Raw genomic sequence first — 20,668 nt, forward strand, 5'->3', positions numbered from 1 at the left:
AGATGTTTAATGCAAAGTATATAAAATTAACTAAATGGGAGCACAACGATCCAGATAAATGTATTCGGTATACTATGTTTATTGTGTTACGTGAAGTTTTCTCAAATGCATGCAGTATAATACATAAGATTTAGACTTAAGGCTACACCAAAAAAAAAAAAAAAAAAAAAACAGTTCTAGAAAAATAAAACTCAATCTAACAGTAAATCTTTTATTCTCTATGAATAACTGGCCTTGCCACAAAAACTTACAAAAGTGGCATTTTTTCAGATGTGTTTTTCACAGTCTCTGAAGAGAAGCCTGCCTAGTCTCTTCCTTGGTCCTGGACTTATAACTATGCAATTTAGGAAGGTTTTGCTTGTCTTACCTAACCCCTCTAGAGGCCAGAGAAAAATGGCCAGAAAATAGTGACACTGAAAACTCTTACGCAGGTTCTTCCTTGCAGTACTTCAGCCACATTTTTTTCTATGGAGGGGGTTAAGAGACACCTTGTAAGTATCAAAAGATTCATTGAAATGTAGCCCACAACGTTTTATCACTTTCTGTCACTTGCTGAAACACCACAAAAATGAGTGAAAAAAACCACAGTGCACTCATAGACTCACTGAAGTCTATGGAAACAGATTTACCTTCTGCTTTTTCATTTAAATAAGGGCTGCATGTCTGACATTAGGTTTTCAAGCACAAATTGTTAACCTGTCACCCTTTTGAACAGACTTTTTTAGGTCACTTATGAAAAGTGAGTAAGGTTGCCACAAAATGCACACAATTCTATTTCATTGCAAATTAATTAAAATCATTTCTTCTCTTTTGTCCTTTGGCATCAGACGTTCTTTGTCAGCTGGCAGAAACCCACCCACACATATGCTATAGAAATATAACTCCTTACTATTGTTATAACTGACGTACTTCATCTATTAGTTTCACAGAGGCTGTAGCATAAGAAATTTTAATAATGAGCAGGAGATGTTCAGTCTCTATAGCTTGAGAAAACTCCTGCCAGTTTTAAATTGTCAGTTTTCACTGAAAAAATACTGATGGCAGAATATCCCCTTGATTGCAAACTACCTAGTAAAAAGATGAAAAAATTCTAGAAGAGTTAGGATTGTTCAGCATGAAGGAGAAAAGAAGGCTCCAGGGAGGCCTTACAGTGGCCTTTCAATAACTAAAGAATCCTAAAGGGAAAACAGGGAGAGACTTTTTACAAGAACCTGTAATGACAGAACAAGGAGCAGCAGCTTTGAACTGAAAGATTTAGATTGGAAATGAGGAAGAAATTCTTCATGATGGGGGTGGTGAGCCTCTGGAACATACTGTCTAGTGAAGCTATGGATCCCCCATGCTTGGAGGTGTTCAAATCCAGTTTGGATGGGCCTTTGGACAACATGTTCTATTTGGAAGAGTCTCCAGTATGTAGCATCAGACTAGATGATCTTTAAGGTCCCTTCCAACATTCCAGGATTCAGCAATTCTGTCCTCTTTCATAAGTATACAATAGGAAGTCAGGGAATTGGAGGTTCTAGAATCATAAAATCATAGGATCATAGAATGGCATGGGTTGGAAGGGACCCCAAGGATCATCAAGTTCCAAACCCCTTGCCACAGGCAGGATTGCCAGCTGCTAGATCAAGTACTAGATCAGATTGCCCAGGGCCCTATCCACCTAGAACGTATACACAGTAAATAACAGGAATCGTCTCTTCCTGAGAGGTGAGCCTCTTTGATAGCGTTTCACCACCCAGTCAGCATTTTTCACTGCAATGTGTCTAGCATGTCTATGGCCCAATAAGTCTAGCATAGGTGACACAATGAAATATTCATCCTCCTACCAAAATGACATTCTTAAATAACAGGAGGAGCAATTTCTATCTGGTGCACACTCTGTAGCTAACACAAACCAGATATTTGGGAATAAAAGGAATGTCCACAGGATAGCAGCAACTCTACTTCTCCCTTCACTGGCATTGAGCAAAGCACGTGTTTTCAAAAGAAAAGGAGAGGGAGGGCTGCAGTTCCTCCAAACTGTGGCGATCGCTGGTAACAGAACAGATTATAGACTAACCTGGACATCAGTTTGTAAATTGATGTTAAATATCAATAAATCATCCTGAATGCTCATGTCTGCCCCCTTTTAGAGTTAAGTCATGAAACATGTGGCTTAATAGCTTTGATGTTTACCACTATTTTTCAATTATGTTGTTCACTGTGGAAGACAGAATCACAATTTTTATTAACAGAAGTAAAAAGACAACAATTTAAAGACAGTGACTGCCTTTTCATTGTTATGTTGGCAATGTCTAATTATCCTCTCATCTGCATCAGTTTTCCTCAGTGCCACTAATTTAACTGGGCTTATTTCTGATCCACACCAGCATAACTAAACAGAAAACCAGACAACTAGTTCACATGAATAACTCTGCCCCCTCGTTCATGACCCTCTGAGTAAGAGATTAAAACACTGTGTTGCATAAATGAACACTGAATGCCATCTGCTGGGGCATAAAACACTCTGCAGTAACAGACTCATGCATTATTTAAACCTTAAAAAAAAAGAAAATAAAGAGGCTGCGTAGGTAAAGACTGGCTTCTCCGAGAATATCGTTGGAAGAGAGGTTAGTGGGGCAGCACAAGATAATCTGACAGCCTGCTTTCAGAACTGAACTAGAAAAGGAGCATGCTGTAATTATAAGTTACTCTTGATAGAAGAACTTTCATGCTCAGCTTTTGAAACCAGACTATTATGTAGCCACAGATGCAAGACCCGTGAGACTAAAGACAGGCTGTGCAAGGGTTTGTTCAGCAGTCCAAAACAAGGGCATGCCCTTGCTGAGTATGTACATACAGTAGCTGTTTTGCATTTACCAGTCGACAGATTAAATGTGTAAATCGGGTTGAGGACTAAGGACTCTCCTCAAATGAATGCACTCTCTTGTTCATCATCCCCTTGGATCTGGAACATGCTTCCTTGATGATACCATGAGATAACATTCGTTGGCAAACAGCTACCAGTTGGAACAGTTTGCAGCCTGATAGCTGTTACCCTTGATTTTGGAAAGTGTGGATTTGGAGCATCTCAAGCTGAAACTAAGACTCCCATCTCCTGGGCAAGAGCTGCATATGCAAAGACAGCAAAGACATCAGCACAACTCTTCTTCTAGTCCACTCTTGAAAGCAGGAGGTCAGATTTTCTTGTACCACTGAAGGGACAAGATATGTTTTTATGCAGAAGAGGGATTTCCAGACTATGATCCCCAAGCTCAACATCAGTAAACCTTGCAGTTCTGCACCAGGCAGCAAAACTCAGAAGTCAGGTAGGAGCTCAAGCATGTCCTCTGAGTGTTTTCTGTGGGTGGGCTCAGGCAAACTAGTGGTTGTGAATCCCATTGCCACAGAGCTACTTCCTCATGCATTGCATAGGTCAACAAACCCACGGGTGGATTTGTGTCAGCTCCTTTGTTTAAACCACTTCTCTTTAAAATACTGTGCTGATGACAGATTCTTATTCCTTTCTGTAAGCTATTAGTTATTGTATCATTTTCCACAGAATGACATCTGCTGACATTTTTTTCTCCATTTCATATAGAAAATGAAAGAAGGAATGTTCCTGCTAATGCGTACTGTTCTGTAAGTATCACATTGTTCCTCCTAAAATTTTATCTTTCTTTCACTTCTGAATGCATGTTCTGGCGACAACACTGGTAGCAGAAAATGTGGTCCTCAATGTTAATATAAAGTAAGGGAATTTTTTTAAGTATATAGAACAACTTTTACCTTGTTTCAGTTGGAGATATATTAAAGAATTGACCTAATTCTCTGTTTACAGTATGCATCTAAAATACTCCTTTATTGTAAGATCATGCAAAATTAGCAGGAGTCAAGCTGAACACGCAGGTAAATCATAAACCTCAAGGTTTAATAAGTAGCTATTGCAAATAAAAGCTGAAAAGATAACAGTACATATTTTAATGTCCTCCCACTTCTATCTGAAAGCTGATTATGAGTTTCAGATGTCACATGTGTAAGAAAAGACTGCAAATTCCTTACAAGTCAGAGAAAGAGGAAAAGAAAACACAGATCTATTGCTTAAAGAGCAAGCTAAACAAATTAAAGGATGACTGAAGAAGGCTGATATAATTAATACTTTGGCTGCTTCAGGTCTTACAGAAAGGTTCATTAATTACAGTCAGATACTACATGGAATTAATACCAACTAGAAGGCAGTAATGGCACAGAACAGAACAGTGAAAGAACTGCTAGGAGAGCATTTACTTATGCTAGAGCATCTAAGGAAGAATTTGAAGTAATTTCTGAGACATTAATTGATTATCATTGGGATCATTCTGAGATGTTCCTAAAGCAACAGGGAGGAACAGGGGCAACCTCAATTTCTTACAAGAAAGCAGATCCTGAGAGTCCATTAGCTACCTGGAGAGGCTATCAAAGTTTGAAAGCATTTTTTTAAATAAGATGTCTATTATTTAAAAAAAAAAAAAACAACTATTAATGCAAACAGGGAGAATAATTAATAAAAAATATATATTCATTTTTAGAAGAAATACAACCATTCTGGGAAAACAGAAAGCAGCAGATATGATGTATCTTGAATGTTGTTAGGTCTTGACATTTCCCAGAAGACAATCTCACAAGCAAACTGTAGAAATCTGATCTAATGAATATTTGTAAATATTTGCAATATTTTAAATTGTTTGAAAAAATATCCACACTCACTGTAGTTCCCAGTGGTCTGCTACTGATCTGGAAGGAGTTATCCAGCAGAATACCCTGCAAAACCATGTATCCTGCAGTGGTATGTACAGGGTGTAGTGGTATTTTTTTTTTATTTAACATCTGCTGTTATAGAAAGACAAACCTTACCCTCAGATGTACTGTCAAGAACACTATATTCTTGGATGTCTCCCTGATGTTTTCATAAAGCTGTGCATAGCCTGGAAGAGTTGACAGAAAAGTAATACTGGGGATATAAGGATCAAAATCCTTTGAGTTGTTGAGAGCTCAGAAAAGGCTTTAAGGAATTGTTCTTGTTTAGTCTAGGAGCGAGGAGACTAAAAGAAAATATAATTACTAACATTGAGTATAACAAAAGTTGAAATAAAGTGGTTAATAATCAATTATTTTTGTGTACCCTTGGAGCATGAAATAAGTAGGTATAATTTGTAGCACTCAAGAGAAAATGCACTAACTGGAAGGATAGTTAACTAGTGGAAGAAGATACCTCGGGAAGATATTGATTCCCCATTAATAGGAAATGTAAGAACAGACTAAAACAAACATCAGGAAAGTTGCAAGTACACAGTGGGTGGATACACCTATACTGTCTCTGGTAGTAAAACGTTAAGGAACTCTGGGTACCTTCAATTGAGTTGATGCAGCAGTAATCCCAGCTCTGTGCTGCCTGTGCATTTCTCCTGAAAGAAACCAGCAGCATTGTCTCAGAATGTAAATAGTGACCACAAAGTGTGGAGTAGGACTCCAGAAAGAAATTTTGAGCCAACCTGGAAGAAGAGGATAGGCACATCCAGAGACATGTTGAGTCTCTTGGATTGCTAATTTGCCAGTATGAATTCTCAGAATCAGTTCTTGTTTTTATTTTGAAGCATGAAATGTGTGATGAGCTAGTTGGTATATTCTTGTACATAACATATGTAACAGTATAATACAAGCAACACATGAATATTATTATAATGAAAGGTGCAATTTTGAATGTGTGCAGTAATCATAAAATTAAACACTCATTGCATTTGCAAGAGTAGTGACAGACCGGATTCAGAGAGAGACTCAAGCTTGCTCCCAAATGTCTATTTTATTAATCACATTCAAACTTTTAGATCCTTAAAACACTTGCTCAATTTCTTTCCAACCTATCAATTTCCATCAGAAGATGTACCACACACCAAAATACCTGGTTCCAGCCATCAACTATTTCCAAATATCAAATTAATCTTGAACTTAAACTTATTTGTATTATCTGCGTATCTCTTGCTTCTCTATGTAGAACAGAAATTTCACAAAGAGGGACCAGGATGACTTAAAATCATTCTCCATACTCTCTGATGTGGATGAAGATGTTTATGAAACAGTAAGTTCTTCCACCCTGGATGCTATCCAAGATTTGAGAATCCTTCCTCCCACACCTCAACAGGATTCCGTATATGCAGGTAACTTTTTCTGTCTGCTGGAAATGAGACAAACATAGACATAAATAGGAACAGTACACGTTTTGTGTTTTCATTCAGGTTTTGAGTTTTTTTTTCCTTTTTTTTTTTTTCTAATGATATGGTTTAATCGAAAAGTAAAAGACTAATGGGCAGGGACAGGACAAGAGAAGAGCTTGGTCTTCAACTTCATATTCAAAAGTTATCCTTCTTTTCCATTAAAGTATGTTAAATTAATACTTGCTGATTTTTTCATTATGGTATTGCATTTATTGAAGAAATTCTATGATCTCATTTCACCTGAAATCTTCAAAATCTGACTGGTCGAGCCCACAACCATTACAGGAAAGCACACTGTTATTTAAGCCTAGAAAATTTTGAGATGGAAAACACACTAGAAATAACAACAAAAAAAGTTTCCTCCAGATTATAATTTGCAGATGAACAAATGCACCAGTCTTTTCAAAAGCATTTTCTGACACTTTTAATATCAGTAATAAGGAAGTACTTTGAATGTATTTCTCAGGCATTCTTAACTTAATTCTTAAATCATCTTGTAAAGATAATTGTATTAGTCACATTTTGGGTTACTAAAGCAGTCTGAAGTCAAATATAATGCCCAAACATGCACAACCAATTAATATCTAGCCTACAGAAGCAAAATATCATCCCACATATCTGGGAGAATTGTCTGTCTAGAACTCACAGATTATGAAGATTTCAAATTATTCTAAAATTGAGAGAAAATCTAGATGAGGAAGAATGGAAAGCAGAAGCCAAAAATATCTGAACATGCAGGATCAATATATACATACAAAAGGTCTCTCCAGTTCACATCAAATACAGTTAAGATTTTCCATTGATTTTTGTGAGAGTGAATTTAATCATAGATTCACAGAATCATTAACATTCGAAAAGGCCTCTAGGATCATCTAGTCCAACTATGAACCCATCCCCACCATGCCCTACTAACCACGTCCCTCAGTGCCACATCTCTGCATTTCTTGAACACCTCCAGGGACAGTGACTCCACCACCTCCCTGGGCAGCCTGCTCCAATGCCTCACCACCCTTTCTGAAAATAATTTTTTTCTAATGTCCAACCCAAATCTCCCCTGGCACAACTTGAGGCCATTCCTTCTTTTCCTATCGCTGTCACCTACGAGAAGAGGCCAACTCCCACCTCCCCACCACAATCTCCTTTCAGGCAGTTATAGAGAGCTGTAAGGTCTCTCTGTTAAAATTAAAAAAAAAAAAAAGAAAAGAAAAGAAAAAAGAAACACTTCCCCACTACCACAAATTATTCAGTCAAATTTCCTGTATTTGGGGAAAATCACAGGAGTAAACACATCCGGATTGCAGGGGATAAGCCTCACATCATTGTGTCTCCCTTGCCAAGTAAGTATGATATCTCACTAAGAAGTTGATCACAGTCATTCTGAACAACCAGATACTCTACGTAATATACAAAGACTCTTTTAGGTATTTGATTTGGAAATCAAAAGTAACTCACAAACACTCTTTTTATCCTGGTTAGTAGAAAAGACCTTCAATTTGCAGACAGCACCTTCTATTGTTTTTGCAACACTGAAAGAAAAAAAAAAGAAGCCACATTAAACAAAATGCTGCTTTTTATCTGCATGTTATGCCAGTAACTGTGATGTGATACAGGTGTGAGGAAAGGTTTTGAAATGCATTTCAAAAAGGCAAAATTCCGTACTACCATCCCACTTTGCCATCTTTCCCAGAAAAATAAAAATGTCATTGAGATACAAAGTTAATGACTTGAGAACACATGCCAGCTCACACTTTATCTATTTCTTTTAGCGGGCCATGATTGCAGTATTTTTTAGAAGCTAAAGTAAAAATTAAAAGTTCTCTGAAGAGCAAACACCTCCACCTCTCACTAAACCCCAACAACTCATTCAAGATAATGAGCAAATTCACTGATCCACTCACAGCTTAGGTCAAACATCTGCCTTAGCTGTGTACCAGCTCATGAAGTTTTATTTTTATTTATTTATTTATTTATTTTACCACTGTGAGGAACATGATCAATACCACTACTAAAGTAATATGGAAGTTCAGGAAGGGCAAAATGAAAACGCTATAAAAATGGCAATGCCTGACATCAAAACCATGTTCTAAACATTAAAATTTATTCATCTTGGAAGACAGCATCTTTCAAAAGACTGAATTACTCAAGATTGCTTTTTCTTCCTCTTTTATAGATAAACATTGTCTGAAGCCTTCAGGTACCGCTCACATGAGCAGTCAGCACCCACCTCAGCCCGCTCAGTATTTACCTGTAAGTAAAGACCTTAAACTCTGTCTGCAAACGTATTTCCTCTACTCTGTAATATTACATAAAGGTACATGCAGCCCAGGTGAAGTGTTAGCCATGTACAATTTGATTTTTGCAAGGTCACGTAGGTTCCTGTTTTGCTATGCAACAACGTCCTCTCAGCTCACCTTCCTTTGTTAATGCCTGAGGTCAAGAATGGATCTATAAAGTATTTGCAGCATCTGAGTCAAGATTAGCACTGTTTTCACTAGCTACAGTTTCAAGTATGATGCCTAACATCACATCTCTATTTGATTTTATTAACAGAAACATACGTCTGCTCTAGAGGCGAGGAACATGCCAAATGTTAAAGGTATAATTAAAAAAAAATCTATCTGGTTGTGCAGTCAGGAAATGGTGCTTCCATATTTAGCTTTGATACATAAGTAGATGCTGCAGATGATAGAAACGACTTTGTTTTCAGAACAGCCACCACTTTCCCAAATAATCCTACTGCTAAATCTGGAGTACTATTTCAACAACACAACACTAAAGTAATTGTTTAAAAAAAGACATGTTTTATCCCATGAGCTCCAGTTCTCAATGGAAATGTATGAGGGCTGCTCCAAAAATAATGCCTCCTGTTTTATTATATTAGCCCACTCCATCAGAGGGAGATGTTGGTGGTATGGCAGTAGAGGCTGGACCTTCCCACCAATATTCCATTACATTTTGTTGCCGTGTGACAGATGGCAGCAGAGGGGCAGCCTGACAAAATGACGTCTGACCTGGAAGTGCGGATGAAGCAAGGGTGTGTCACTGAACTCCTCCATGTGGAAAAAATGGCACTCATTGACATTCCTCAGTGCTTGCTTAATGTTTATGTTTATGCAGGCTCTTGCTCGTTGCTAGCAAAAATGCATAGTTAATGGTGGTAAGTGTTGCAAAAAAATATTTTGTAGCTAAGAATTTGCTCTATCAGATAGTGTTGCACTTTTTGTATCTGATGTCTGCATGGAAATAAGCAGGAGGCATTACTTCCAGAGCAACCTACATATTTACAAAAGGTATCTGAGGATATTCTTCTATTCAGAATATGTTAAATCTATAGTATTACCTTGTATATATTTGCTTCTCCACTGCTTTGCCATTAACTTTAAATTTGCTTCAAATTTCTATATTTTTTGAGTCATAAATATACCTTTCATTTTTGTTTCTTCTGTTTTGTTTCTTGTGGTTGAATTGCATACAGGCTGCTAATTCTTAAGAATTTAATGAGATCTCCAACTATTAAATCCTTTACAATTTTACTCAAGAATAAGTTTCTATTAAAAGTATATTTCTAAACACTTTATTTCTATACATTTTTCTACATTTTTTGTCAACTTTAGATGTAGCAATATATCACGATGTCAACAACTGAAGGATTAGATATTCGATTCACCTTGAAAGGGAATTAGGGTTTTTCACGTATCATTTAAAATCTTTGAACCATATCCAAAGTACAGCCAGAAAGAATGCAATTACAAACCCAGGAAAATATGATCACCATGTTCGTTGTAAATTTTCAGACATCTGACAAGCTAGAAAAGTAACGCAAAGAATTCCATGCAATATAGGGTTTTTTTTCCTTTCATTCCATACTGTAACTCAAAGGATTGAGCTAAATAATTCCTACAGATGATGAGAAGAAATTAAGCAGTATAAAGTTCACAAAATGAAAAACTGAATTTTGTGAGCAAATACTGATATAGTTTGTACAAAAGCTGAAATAAGAGAAATACCAAGAGGCCAGCTACAAAATCTGCAGAAATGAATAGGAGAGGTCCCTCTGACAGCTGGCCAGCTTTGATAAAGCCTCAAATTCCATGATGAATTGAAGTTGGCTTCATGTGTTTGTCTGCCTCCACGAGGTGTGTGCTGACATCAAGAAAGATGATGGCTGGTAACTTAAACCCTGCAGTTTGAGGATGGAACTTCTATATATGAATACTTCCTGAGCCAATAATGCGTGTGGGGTAATTATTTTTAAGTAACTACCCTGTTATTAAATATCCTAACATTTACTCTCATACAAGGTGCTATTAAGCGGCTTTGCCACCAGATGGCATAAATAACACAAAATATTTTTAAACAGCTATTTTCTCGAATTGCTAAATATTTTAAGTGGCATTATTTCAGCTCAGAGCAATTTGCTACGACTTACCTGAAGCAGAATGCAGGCTCTACTTCATTATTTTTTCACGTTACTTAGGATGTCTGTACACAGAACTTCTGAAAATATTTAACATATCAAACTCTACTGCAAATAGAGTAAAAATCTTATATATACTTTTTTTTTTTTAGTAGTAGGATTTCTCACATGCATTTAAACAATCAGTCATATTATGGTAAACTTGGAAAGAGCAACAACAGAAAACAGACTTATTTCTGTTTTTATCAAAACAGGCAAAAAAAAACCAAATAATAATCACACTTATAATGTCTCAAAACAATACTTAAATTTACAAAATATCTGAATAGATATCAGTTTCAAACATGTCATATTGAAAGCCAGGGACAAAACCAAACTTCACGTTGTTTTATCAAGTAGAATGAAGATTCTTTTATTTGCTCTATTTTATATTTTAAGTCGAGATAATCAAACATGCTTGTTTTTTCCTGCTTTAACTTCAGTTAATTCCTAGTTATGTCTCTTATGAAATGAATGTCTGTGATTTAGAAAGATGTACCTGGCTGCAGGACAAGAAGATTCTCAGTATTTCCAGGATTGCCATAATTATCTAAGTATACACAGTCTAGTGTTTAATTGGAGAGAGGTACAAACTGTTAGAAGGAATTTTAAGCTGCATTTCAATCTATCTGCAAATCCCCCCTTAATAACGATGAAATAAAGTATAGATTGAATGAAACTCACCACGCCTGCCTTAAGTTTCACACAGAGCCCGGTCCAGCCAACACAAAACACGCACTCATTCCCATCTCCACCGGCCTCAGCCCGCAGTCTCAGCTTCACTCCCACAGACAACAACCTCTCACTGAACCTCTGAAGCTTCCAGCCCCTGCAGATAGGTTGACAGAAATTAATACTAACTATTAGGAAGCAGGAAAAATGGTGGAGATGTGGACATGTTAGCGGAATGAATGTGGTGGCAAAGAGCTGGTGGGTAGGGGTGGGCTGCCAATAATAAGAATACTGGAATAAAGCTATACCTTTACTTGTGGATTATATGGACAGTACTCTATTAACAATTATTAATAATTATCTTAGGAGAAAGAGTGAAAATACATGGACTCCAGGTAAGCAGAGTCTCTCATCAATTACATTTGCACAGGCTATTATGCTGTTGAATATATTTGTAAAAGCACACTCCAGTTTTGCTAGCCCTAACTAAAGGATGAGAAGTCTGCAGGCCTACATTATCTCACTAATTCGTATTCATGGTTTACAATGGCATCTTTTACTCTTCAATGATTTTAAAGGGACATATTTAAGTCTACATTACGTGGTGTGGAGTACATCAAACTTTGCCTGTTGACATAGACATGCCTGCTTAATTTGAACTACTTACACTTCTGCTGGTAAAACAAGGGTGAAAAGCTCACACATATTTTTGTTTTCTTTCTTTTCTAGAAACCTTTGCCTCCCCCACGGTAAGATAAGTTCCAAGATAGCTTTCATGTTTTTGCCAACATGGGAAATCTAGAAATCTGGAATCAGGTTCAATCCAGCCACAAATAGGGTGTGGGGATAGGGGAACTCCTCTTCTATGTAATTTCCTTAGGTTCTATTCACCATACAATGTCATCTCCATTGCTTTTTAAATCTTTCTGCTTTTTTTTTAATAAGTTTAGATCATATTGATAGAAAACAACTGCAGTCATTTACTCCCACAGTAGATGGATCAAGCTGTATTCCACAAATACGTATGAATACATTTTTCTATCATACTCCAACAAAAACAAAATTATACACTTATTTTTTGAGTTTTTTTCATTCTCAAACAATTATAATTGCTACAATTAAAACATAATTTTGAAAGGTAATCCCAGACTGCCAGGTTTACTCCTCAATGCCTATCCTGAATGCAGTAAGGGATGTAAGCACATTTAAAATATGATCAGAACTACAGAATGTTCCAGTCCTAGTGCCCCCAACACAAGAAGGACATTGAGCTGTTGGATCGGGTCCAGAGCAGGGCCATGAAGATGATCAGAGGGCTGGAGCACCTCCCCTACAGGAGCAGGTTGAGAGAGCTGGGGCTCTTCAGCCTCGAGAAGAGAAGGCTCTCGGGGACCTCATAGCAGCCTTCCAGTACCTGTAGAGGACCTACAGGAAAGCTGGGGAGGGACTTTTTAATAAAGGCATGTAGCAACAGGATGAGGGGAAATGGTTTTAAACTGGAAGAGGGTAGATTTAGACTAGATATTAGAAAGAAATTCTTTACTGTGAGGGAGGTGAGACACTGAACAGGTTGCCCAAAGAGGTTAGGGGCACTCCCACCCTGGAGGAGTTCAAGGCCAGACTGGATGGAGCTTTGAGCAATCTGGTCTAGAGGGAGGTGTCCCTGCCTATAGCAGGGGGTTGGAACTAGATGATCTTAAAGGTCTCTTCCAACCCAAACCATTCTATGATTCTATGATCATTATTTAAGTAAGCTGCAGGGCGTTCCCCAGCTGGGCCTTACCCACCCACAAATGTCAGCACTGGAGAGCTGGCAAATACTGGAGAACTTCATGAAACACAGTGGCACATGGAACACAGTACAGCACATTCTTGCAAATGTAGAATATTATCTAAAATTATTATTGCTATTGAATCCTGGACCTGAGCTAAGATGAGCACAAATACATTGAAATACTCTTGGAAAATTCCAGTGTTTTCCCTTTTGAGCTTGCACTTACAACACAGCCTTTGCACCTCCTTCATTCCTTAAAAGTTCTTCCAATTCTCCTTTGGCTCTTTCAGGCCTCTGAAGACACTGCCAAAACAGTATCAGCCACTTCCTCCAGAGCCGAAGATAAGCAGCCAGGTCTTCCACACCAGGGAAACACCCAGCCAGGCTCATACTTTTCCAATATCAGCAAAGCCCACAAGGTACTGCTACATTTCTTCATGCTGATTTCCTGAGAATCAAAACACTCCCCTGGCAAAGCCACCACACTTCACCATCACACTTCTGCTTATACTAAAGAAAAAAAACAGTTGATTCTTTAGACAGCTGTGAATAATCGAGAGAAGTGGTATTTAGCATAATCTGATACTAGCATTTTTTTAAAAGAAAAAACTGCCAGAATTATGGTAAAGAGGTAAAGGAGCAGAAAAATAGGTGGAACACTCATGAACACTTTGTTTAAGGTCCTACTTTTTTTTTCACTGATATTTAGAGGTTTGGCAACCACTTCTAAGTAGAAGTAATTGCATTTGCTCAGCACAGTTGGTGATGGAAAAGCCCAGTATGGGGAAACAGCCTGACTACACCAGAGAGATACAGAAACACCTCCATATCCCAAGGATGTAACATTCAGCAAAAGAGATGATAAATCTGTAGCCAGAAATCTTGCTCCAGCCCATCAGACCAATCCTTTACACCAGAATGCCCCATCTCTGTCATACAACACACATGTTCATACAGCATTTGGAGAACATGGGTGGAGGCTCTGTCCAGCAGTTGCGTTCAGCTGTATGACAGAGCATGTGTATGTCAAGTTATGAGATTGGCTGCTATTTTCATATAACATAGTGAACTAAATGAGCACTGCTCACTGCCCTGTAGCCAGATACATGTGCACTCCCATGTGATCAAAATATATGTGCATAAATGAGGAAGGTGGTGGACACATGCTGAGAACAGGACTGATACACATCCAGGGGCAGCTGGGTATGATGCACAGTGCCCCTCTGGGAAAACCTATTGCAGGCAGAAGTTTGGGCACAACTGAGTCACATCAGTTCTATCCAACCTTCTGCGAATACCTTCAATGTCATGTCATTGAGGTGGAATTTTGCTTCATTTTTACAAAGGTCACCGGGGCCCAAATCCAATACTACAAATCCCACAAGGAAAGAAAAAAAAGCAGCTTACAAATCAGTGAAGAAATCTACTCCAAGTATATACTCACAGAGCTAGCTCTGAGCAGGCTTTATTTTTCCTGAATGGCACTTAAATTCTTTCATGGATTAGGTTTAAGCTGTTGGTTGTTAAGACATTTTATTAATATGAAGTAGCTTCATATTCAGATGCATGACCTGACCTATAGCTGAAAAGTTCCAAATCCCATGGCTGATCTCTCCCCTTGGTGGGGCAGCACATAAATTGAATGCTGTGAGAACTATTACACGCTGTGTTTGCCAGTAGTCATCAGTATGCAAAGCACTTGGATTCGAAAGGTCCTATTACAAAGCCAAATTCTTTAATATAAATACAAGTAATTTCTTATTCTAGAAATGAAAGGAGGCAGAAAAAATCATAACCACAAGATTCCATGTTGCAGTTATAAATACCAACATTTTTCTAATGCATTTATATATTAATTGTAACAGATTTTTCAATCACAGAACTAAGAGAGGAGTAGCACAGACTAAGACCACACAAGATCTGGAAAGGTACTTCACATATTTCCCACACAGGAGCTTCACTCGAAATATTTGTCACCCATCACCAATCCAGACACAGCTCAGTAGGGAGAAAATATATGTACAGACTGCAGTGTGGAGGAGTGCAGCACTGCACCATTACCTGCCAGACTGTAAGCAAAGCTATCAAACTGCAGGCATGATTGAGGAGTGTGTGTTCTATTTCCCAACAAGGTTTGGAAGACTTATAAAATTACACACATTATTATTTATACACTCTTATAAACATCTTCATAAAAATACGGGCATGTGCAGGATGCTGAAATGTATTAGGAAGGTTTGGTGAGATTTAAACTTTTACAAGCCTAGGGTAGATGGGCCATAAAAGTGGCGTGTCCCCTCATGGAGGAGTCCTGCCCTGCAAGAAAAGCTTCCTTAACTTTACTAGGCACCCAACATTCTAAGTACAGCCATACTTGTCATACGATGACCTCAGAGACCAAGCTAACAAATTACATATTAACACAAAGGCATCTATCCAAACCTGAAACATGTCCTCTCCTTTCTCCTACCCTTGCTGAAATTTTCCTCCAACAGATCCCAAATCTCTTGTTTTCTTAATCCTACATGCTTATGTTTTCAGCACAGGTAAAAGGAAGAGACTCCTCAGTGAAGAAGTCTTGAAACATAGGTCTTGGGTTTTTTTGTTGTTTTTTGTTCTTCTTATATATATACTTTCATCCTTTTGCATACTCTGTGAACGATTTAGTAAATTGTTGAATTTTCTCAGAGGTAAGCTAAATAGGAACCTGGAGCCTTTAGAAAATTACTAGGTGCTTATCCATGCCTTATGTTCCTAAAAAACTTCTAAAATCTAGACCTCAATCTCTTTTGTTATGAAATACAAGCTATACGTGTTCATCAAGCCTAGGACATCCAATAAAATAGGTCAGTTTTGATACACTGTCCCTTTTGAGGGGCAGGATATTTTCTGGTGATCCCCTCTGAGGAGGAAAAGGTATCCTTGTTGACCAGGCATATCAGAAGATGGCATAAAAATACCTAAATACCAACTTGATTTGGGACCAGAAGGAGCATTCCCCACTTCTCTTTACCTGCTTGCATCTTGAGTTCCTGGTTTCCATCTCCTTTTATCTACACTTTCCATTCTGCCACTGTAAATGTTTCATTTTTGAAAATCTTCTGTCTTCAAAAAACTCTGCTTCTAGCTGACTTTAAAGTTTGTAATAACACTTTTGGAGTAAGATGAAGGGTACAGAATAAAGCTTATAACTTTTCATATCGCTTCACCTCTCCTCTCCAAATAAATTCTTAATGGGACTTTTCTCATTTGCCATAATTAATTCTGTGGATGCTGTTCTTTTTTATGGAAGTCCATAACCTTTTCTTGCAAATAATTTATGTCAAAAAATAACTAGCCTCTGAATTTCTATAGCAGTAATAAAATGCCAAGGGCTGTTAATTTTCAGGAATGATGTAACTAAAATACTTAAGTACTCAGTCATTTTTATTTTATGATAATGAAATTTTTGCATATAACTCTTTTCTAGGCATCTATCTTTTAGAGAATGGAATGAAGTAAGTAATCATTTTCATATATATTATTACCACCAAAACCTTACACTTTTCATGGCTGCACAGCTTCTGATGTAACAGTATTTCAGTCGTGACTTAGCCTGGTGGGTAAAAACACTGTAACAACCAAATTAGTTTTGGTCATAAACATATGCATTCTTAATGCATATAGTACTTTCAAAACTGCTATGCTGTGAATGACAGTTAAGACTCTGAAGTTCCTTACAGAAATAAAAGCACATACAGTGTTAAGCAACCTTCCCAAGTAGCCAAATAGAAGTGTATCTCATCAGTGCCAAATGCTGCAGATGTCTATGAAAGCTGTGCAGAATGGAGAGGCACTTGTGTGCTCTCAGGGCCAGCTCTGGGCTCTCATTTCCAGAGGCTATGAAGGCTCTCACCCCCTGCCCACACCTCTGAGCAGCCTATGGACAGAGGGCAGAAACTGAAAGGCAATGCCATCTTATGATGTCATTTAAAGGCATAATACGCTTCTATAATGTTCTTCTTATCTCATTGCAAAGGCAAACAGGAAATAAAGGAATCTCTACACCAGCTAAATGCATCCTAACACAGATGCTGTATCACAAACCTATAAGCTAGTCTAACTTCAAAATTATTTGAATTTTAATTCTCCACAGCTCCAACCAGAGGGCTGTCCCAGAATCTTACTTCTCCCACGGTTTGAAACTCCTACGCTTTGAAAGGTTATTAAAAACATGCTTTGATTACAATATTGTAATTCACATTTAATGCCAAACAATATAACCAAGAAAGATAATAATTTAACACAAAAGCTTTGTCTTGTCCCAGATACTGATTCATTACAGAAACCAAGTATAAAAACACTCCCAAGAACAATAAATATCTTACATCTGTAATTAATATTTCTGGCTGGGCACTATACAGCTGCGCAAATAGTGCAGCTCATAACAAGCTCATGGTTTGGCTACATCTTAAGGAGAAATACTGTATATCTCATAACATGGAAAAGATAATTAAGTAGGATTTAGATGGATCATCTCCCATTCATACTGCTCCTAAGATATAAATAGTTTCAGCATTATCCAGAGGAGGAGAAGAGATGTCCCCTTGCCATGTTTTTGGACACCAAACTGCAGGTCAGTGTGGTTGAGAGAGGAAAACTAGAAAAAAAGGAAAACAAAAAAAATTAAGAGGGTAATTATGAGGGTGCTAGAACAGGTGACCCAGAGAGGCAATGAAGTCTATGTTCTGGAAGTCTGCAAGACTGAGCTGGGCGAAGCTCTGAGCCTGGCCTCATCAATCATCTCCTGCTTTGAGCAGGAGTTTGGTCTAGAGACTTGCCCGGGTCCTTTCCAACCTGAATGGCACTATAAATTTCTAAGTAATGCAAAAACATTAATGGAGAGGTAAGTATTTGGGTAGACTCAAGAAGCAACATCTACACAGAGCAAAAAATTCTTCTCTTTAATATTCATTTATTATATTATTGTATAAAATTAATAATCAAAATAATGACTATTCCCACATGAATCAAAATACTACAGAAATACAGTGAAAATTTAGCAAACTCTGGTCTCTAGATACCTATCTGTCATTCATTTCTTTGTAATATAATACTCCTTATTTAGTCTCTCCACACAGTGATTTGGAATGAAGTATCTGCCATGATAGAAAAAGTAATTACACTATCAGTTAAGGACTCTGAAAAGAAATGACTGATTTTAATCTTTGTATAGTGCATCTCCAGTCAGTCAAAATCAATCTCTTAATTTCCTATAAGATCGATGAAGAACCATATTGTCAGTTAACTTGACATGCAATAGTGATCATGAAATTGTCATCATTGTGATAAACCCGATGTTCATTTATACCCCTGAACGTTCATTTCTGGTTGTTGCCAGTGGACTGAGATGAGAATTCAGCCTGGATTCCTGACAAAGTGATTGGGTATTCATAATTGAATGTCTATAAAATGTTTTAAATCGAAGAGGTATTTGGATTTGTTGTGGTAAATTCAAGTTGGCAATCAAAAATATTTACTGTGTTATCATTTTATATAGGCATCTGGAAGAGATAAAGGTTAGTATTCAATCATATAATATTAATTCGTTCTCTTTCTTTTGTATTACAAGATCAGAATATTCTATCATTAAAACTCCATCTGAGGTAATCAGTAAAAAAATCTGATGTTTATGCTGCTATATAGGACCATACAGTCTGGCTCTACCTTCAAACGAGTATTAGACATCCCTCTGGTATACATCTGCTGAGAATAGAGAGATTTAGAGTGACCTGTACACTTGGGGGAGTTGAGCAGAAAAAGGAATTTAACTCAACATTTGCTACACCGATCTGGGGAAGTAGAGCAACATATTTGTTCTAGGCAAACCAAACTCTTAAGGTCCCAAGGGAAAAAAATAATATTGGAACTTGAAAAATGAGAGAAGGATATCCTGAAAGATAAAACCGGGCACAAATTTGATCTGCAGATACAGCAGCTCTACCATAATGTGAGGCTGAGAATTTTGAAATAAAGATTTTTAGAGGCCACAAATAAACCAAAGGGTGGGGGGTTTATTTTGTCTTAAAATAGCATTTCAAAAATATGTCAATCTTTTTGATGTACATAAAACTTTCAAAAGAATGTCTTAAGTCACTCAGTCTGTATGTATGCATGAAGGTCCAGGAAAAATGTATCTATATATTACATGAAAATACCTCAAAGACAGACACAGGCTAGCTAATTGTTCCACTGTTTACATCTCCCAGTCAATGAGTTCATAATTTCCTCTGGCAGTTCATTTTGTGAATTCAGGCAGTTTCCTGATTTTCAGGTAGAAATAGTATTGACTGCATTGATACATGCATTATCTGTCCTGCTCTACAAAAGGGATTTATAAACTCTCTGTACACTTCTAGTACAGTATTCTGTTATACACAGTTATTTACCATTACGTTAATTATATATGGTACCAGCAAAACCTGTGATGTTCGGCATCACCATGTAACATTCAGTACCACATTAATGTTTCCCACTGAAAAATGAGTTGACTGATTTAAAATAAACTAATTGTAGCCTATTTCTCTATTGAACTGCTCCCCCTCCTATATGAATTTGGCTAACTTAATTCTTTTTCATGGTAGTTGCTAGATACCATCAAAATTACACGAGAGGAAATAATAAATTCTTATTCAGTTTATTAATTGTCACAGATACAAGGAAGCAACTTGAATTGATTTTACAAGCACAACAGTATAAAGCAGAGCATCTTCCTGAAGCCAGGTAGGAATATAAGAATTTCGTTGTACTAGAAGCTTCAAGATCTAAACTTTCTGCACCTAGAAAATTATACTTCACTACATAATAAAATAGGATTATATCACTTTTTGATGTCATGGAGTGACACATTATGTTTTTACCTGAAGCACAAGAGTAACCATCCTTAGGGACTGCTTTCAAGCTATACTTGAATTTTTATCTTTATTAGCACACTACTGTATTATGTTTTTGCCTAAGTCTTCCTGAAAGAGCGTTAAACATACTATATGAAGTCACTCTGCCATCTCCAGCCTCAGCATTTCTACTACATTATATTTTCTATTTTTATATATGAAGAATATATGCTTGGCCTTCTTAAGGCCGATTACTATTCCACAGAAATCAGCCAATATTCTCCAACTTTTCTAACCTATGTAAATCTTTCTTTTAAAAAGTGTTTTTCAATCTAAATCCACCACACCTCTCCTAAAGCACTCAATAAAAGTGTAGGATAAAGCATAGGAAGTGTGCCTATGATTTATCACCCTCCCTAGCTAGACAAATACAGCTGAATGATTAAACAGAACCTCTCATCCATCCTTGTTGATAACCATGGTACTTCTCCAAGATAAAATAATTACCCGTACTAAACATGACAGTACATAGAACCCCTAGCATTGTACCAGTGGCTCTGTTATGAGAAGTTATCTGACCACTGTACTTCCCAGCTCTAATTAATGCTGACACAAAATATCACAATCTAAATGAAACTCCTGCAAAGACTTGGGGGGGGGG

The 20,668-nt window shown here is 37.3% G+C and overlaps 1 protein-coding gene and 1 long non-coding RNA gene across 5 annotated transcripts in view; one reads left to right on the top strand and one right to left on the bottom strand.

Annotated features, from left to right (window-relative positions):
* LOC110397742 lies at positions 5,803 to 12,732 on the bottom strand. Its single transcript, XR_002437953.1, has 4 exons — positions 11,374 to 12,732; positions 10,663 to 10,730; positions 7,686 to 7,759; positions 5,803 to 6,193 (listed from the first exon to the last, which is right to left on the bottom strand). It is a non-coding gene; the product is annotated as an uncharacterized LOC110397742 (long non-coding RNA).
* Positions 6,046 to 20,668, top strand: part of CLNK (cytokine dependent hematopoietic cell linker) — a 27,955-nt gene continuing 13,332 nt past the window's right edge. The window contains exons 1-9 of one of the 4 annotated variants that reach the window (XM_021394465.1): positions 6,046 to 6,176; positions 8,404 to 8,480; positions 8,784 to 8,829; positions 11,728 to 11,756; positions 12,091 to 12,110; positions 13,426 to 13,554; positions 16,605 to 16,632; positions 18,675 to 18,693; positions 19,828 to 19,897. In XM_021394465.1, the coding sequence (XP_021250140.1) occupies positions 8,439 to 8,480; positions 8,784 to 8,829; positions 11,728 to 11,756; positions 12,091 to 12,110; positions 13,426 to 13,554; positions 16,605 to 16,632; positions 18,675 to 18,693; positions 19,828 to 19,897 (383 nt within the window). In that variant the 5' untranslated portion in view covers positions 6,046 to 6,176; positions 8,404 to 8,438. Of the gene's footprint in view, positions 6,177 to 7,766; positions 8,830 to 11,727; positions 11,757 to 12,090; positions 12,111 to 13,425; positions 13,555 to 16,604; positions 16,633 to 18,674; positions 18,694 to 19,827; positions 19,898 to 20,668 lie in introns of those variants that run through there. The other 3 variants (XM_021394466.1, XM_021394468.1, XM_021394469.1) reach the window with 3 other exon arrangements.

Source organism: Numida meleagris, chromosome 4 (assembly GCF_002078875.1).
Source record: "Numida meleagris isolate 19003 breed g44 Domestic line chromosome 4, NumMel1.0, whole genome shotgun sequence".
Lineage (NCBI taxonomy): Eukaryota > Metazoa > Chordata > Aves > Galliformes > Numididae > Numida > Numida meleagris.